The 1,734-nt window shown below is 57.1% G+C and overlaps 1 protein-coding gene across 1 annotated transcript in view; it reads left to right on the forward strand.

Annotated features, from left to right (window-relative positions):
* LOC107301397 (C-type lectin 9a-like) overlaps positions 1-1,734 on the forward strand; it is a gene marked incomplete at its 3' end in the record, with an annotated part of 9,109 nt that overhangs the window by 2,317 nt on the left and 5,058 nt on the right. The window contains exons 2-3 of the mRNA XM_015830631.1: positions 494-591; positions 1,191-1,343. Of these exons, the coding sequence (XP_015686117.1) occupies positions 494-591; positions 1,191-1,343 (251 nt within the window). The remainder of the gene's footprint in view (positions 1-493; positions 592-1,190; positions 1,344-1,734) is intronic.

The raw sequence follows: 1,734 nt of genomic DNA on the forward strand, positions 1-1,734 counted from the left end.
ACCTTCTCTCTCTGCCCCAAATCTCCCGCTTTCTAGCCAGGTGCTCTAACCACTAGGCCCTAATTGGCTCCGCTGGGGCTGCAAAGGTTAATCTGATCCTTCAAGGTTCTGTTCTGGCTCGGCACCGTCCAGGGAATGATGGGCCAGTGAGGCTGGACAGGAGCCCAGCAGACTTCCAGCTTCAGGGAAATGAACCGAGCCTGAAGGGAACCAGGATTTGGACCACTTGCAAATGCAGCCACTCTGTCTGTGACCCAAGTCACATCCACTTGATTGTCATCACAGAGGTTTATACTCAGTAGGTCCAGAAGGTTCTGCAGACCCAGCTGTCTCCCCCTCCCACTCCCTCCTCTTCCTCCTTCTCTCCCCCTCCTCTTCCTCTCTCCCTCCTCCCCTCCTCCCTCTCCCTCCCCTCCCTCCTCCTCTCCCCCTTCTTCCTCCTCCCCCTCCTCCTCCTTTTTTCCTGGCTACCTCTTCCTCTCTTCCCACACAGGAACTGGAGCTGACTTGGAATGTCCCTCTAATTGGTCTGCGAATGATAAGCATTGCTACAGGGTCTTCAATCAACGGAAAAACTGGGAAGATGCAGAGGTGAGGGGTCTTTGTGTTCCTGAGGGTCTCCCAGCCCAGGCCGAGGAGAGGAGACGTCCAGGGAAAGCCTTGCAGAGCCCCCAAGTGGCTAGGATGGGAGGGAGGGAGAAAGGGACCCCTGAGAGGCAGGTATCCTGGGGACCCTCCCTCTGAGCCCCCTGGAGCTCCCCTTCTCCGCCCTGGGAGCCAGCAGGAAACGGTGCCAGGATCCTCTTTGCTGCCCCCCCCACAATGCCGGTCCCTCCGCTGCCTCCGGGCACCAGGTGGGGGGGGGGCAGCAGCCTCATCTGGGGGATTTCCAACTTTCCTGGCTTGTTTTCCTGCCCTCCTGCCCCCCATCTCCACCAAGGCCTTTCCTCAAGGTGGCTGGTCCCGAGTTCAGTCCGGGGCCTTAATAAAGGGGGGGGGGGAATGAAACCCTAACTCATGAAGCTGAAACATGCAATGTTCAAAAACTGCCTGTGGGGGCCAACAGAGTTAAGATGGTGGCCATGCAGTCAGATCCCTGCTCCTTTCTGACATGCACCAATACCCAAACAGAGACAACACGGTCCTTCTCCGCTGAACAAGGGTCTTTCTCTGTGGTCCTTCTCTCCCAGAGTTACTGCGGGCGAAAGGCGGAAGGCGGCCATCTGGCCTCCATCCAGAGCTGGCAAGAGGAGGTTTACGTGGCCAAATTGGCTCGCTCCCTTATCCGGCCCCTCTTTCTCCGCATCTTTGGTGTCTGGATCGGACTGAGTGATACAGAGAAGGTAGGTCCTCTCCAATGCTAATCTTCATCGATTCCCCTTTACTGGTTTTTTTTTCTTTTTAAGGATCCTCCGGTTCAAAGTTCAATGTTTTTGCCTGGGACAACGGCAGAGAAAACCAAAGCAGAAAAGCTTTACACACACACTCTCTCTCCCCCCTCCCCAAATCCTTCCTTCCTCCTGAAGGACCGACTGCGGTCTTGAAGGGCCGGATCCTGCCCTGGCCCCCATCTCGGCCCCCAGGCCTTCCTCCCTCTGGAGGGGCCCTTGGATGGGCTCCACACCTGGGGGAGACTCTGCTGGGCCTTCAGCTCAGGGGCTTTAGAGGCCTGGCCTGGGGGGGGGGCTGCCCTTCCCCTCCCTTTTTTATTTAACACAGAAATTCCTCCATCAG

This window comes from Protobothrops mucrosquamatus, unplaced genomic scaffold (genome assembly GCF_001527695.2).
Source record: "Protobothrops mucrosquamatus isolate PMUCROS unplaced genomic scaffold, P.Mucros_1.0 scaffold12228, whole genome shotgun sequence".
Taxonomy (NCBI): domain Eukaryota; kingdom Metazoa; phylum Chordata; class Lepidosauria; order Squamata; family Viperidae; genus Protobothrops; species Protobothrops mucrosquamatus.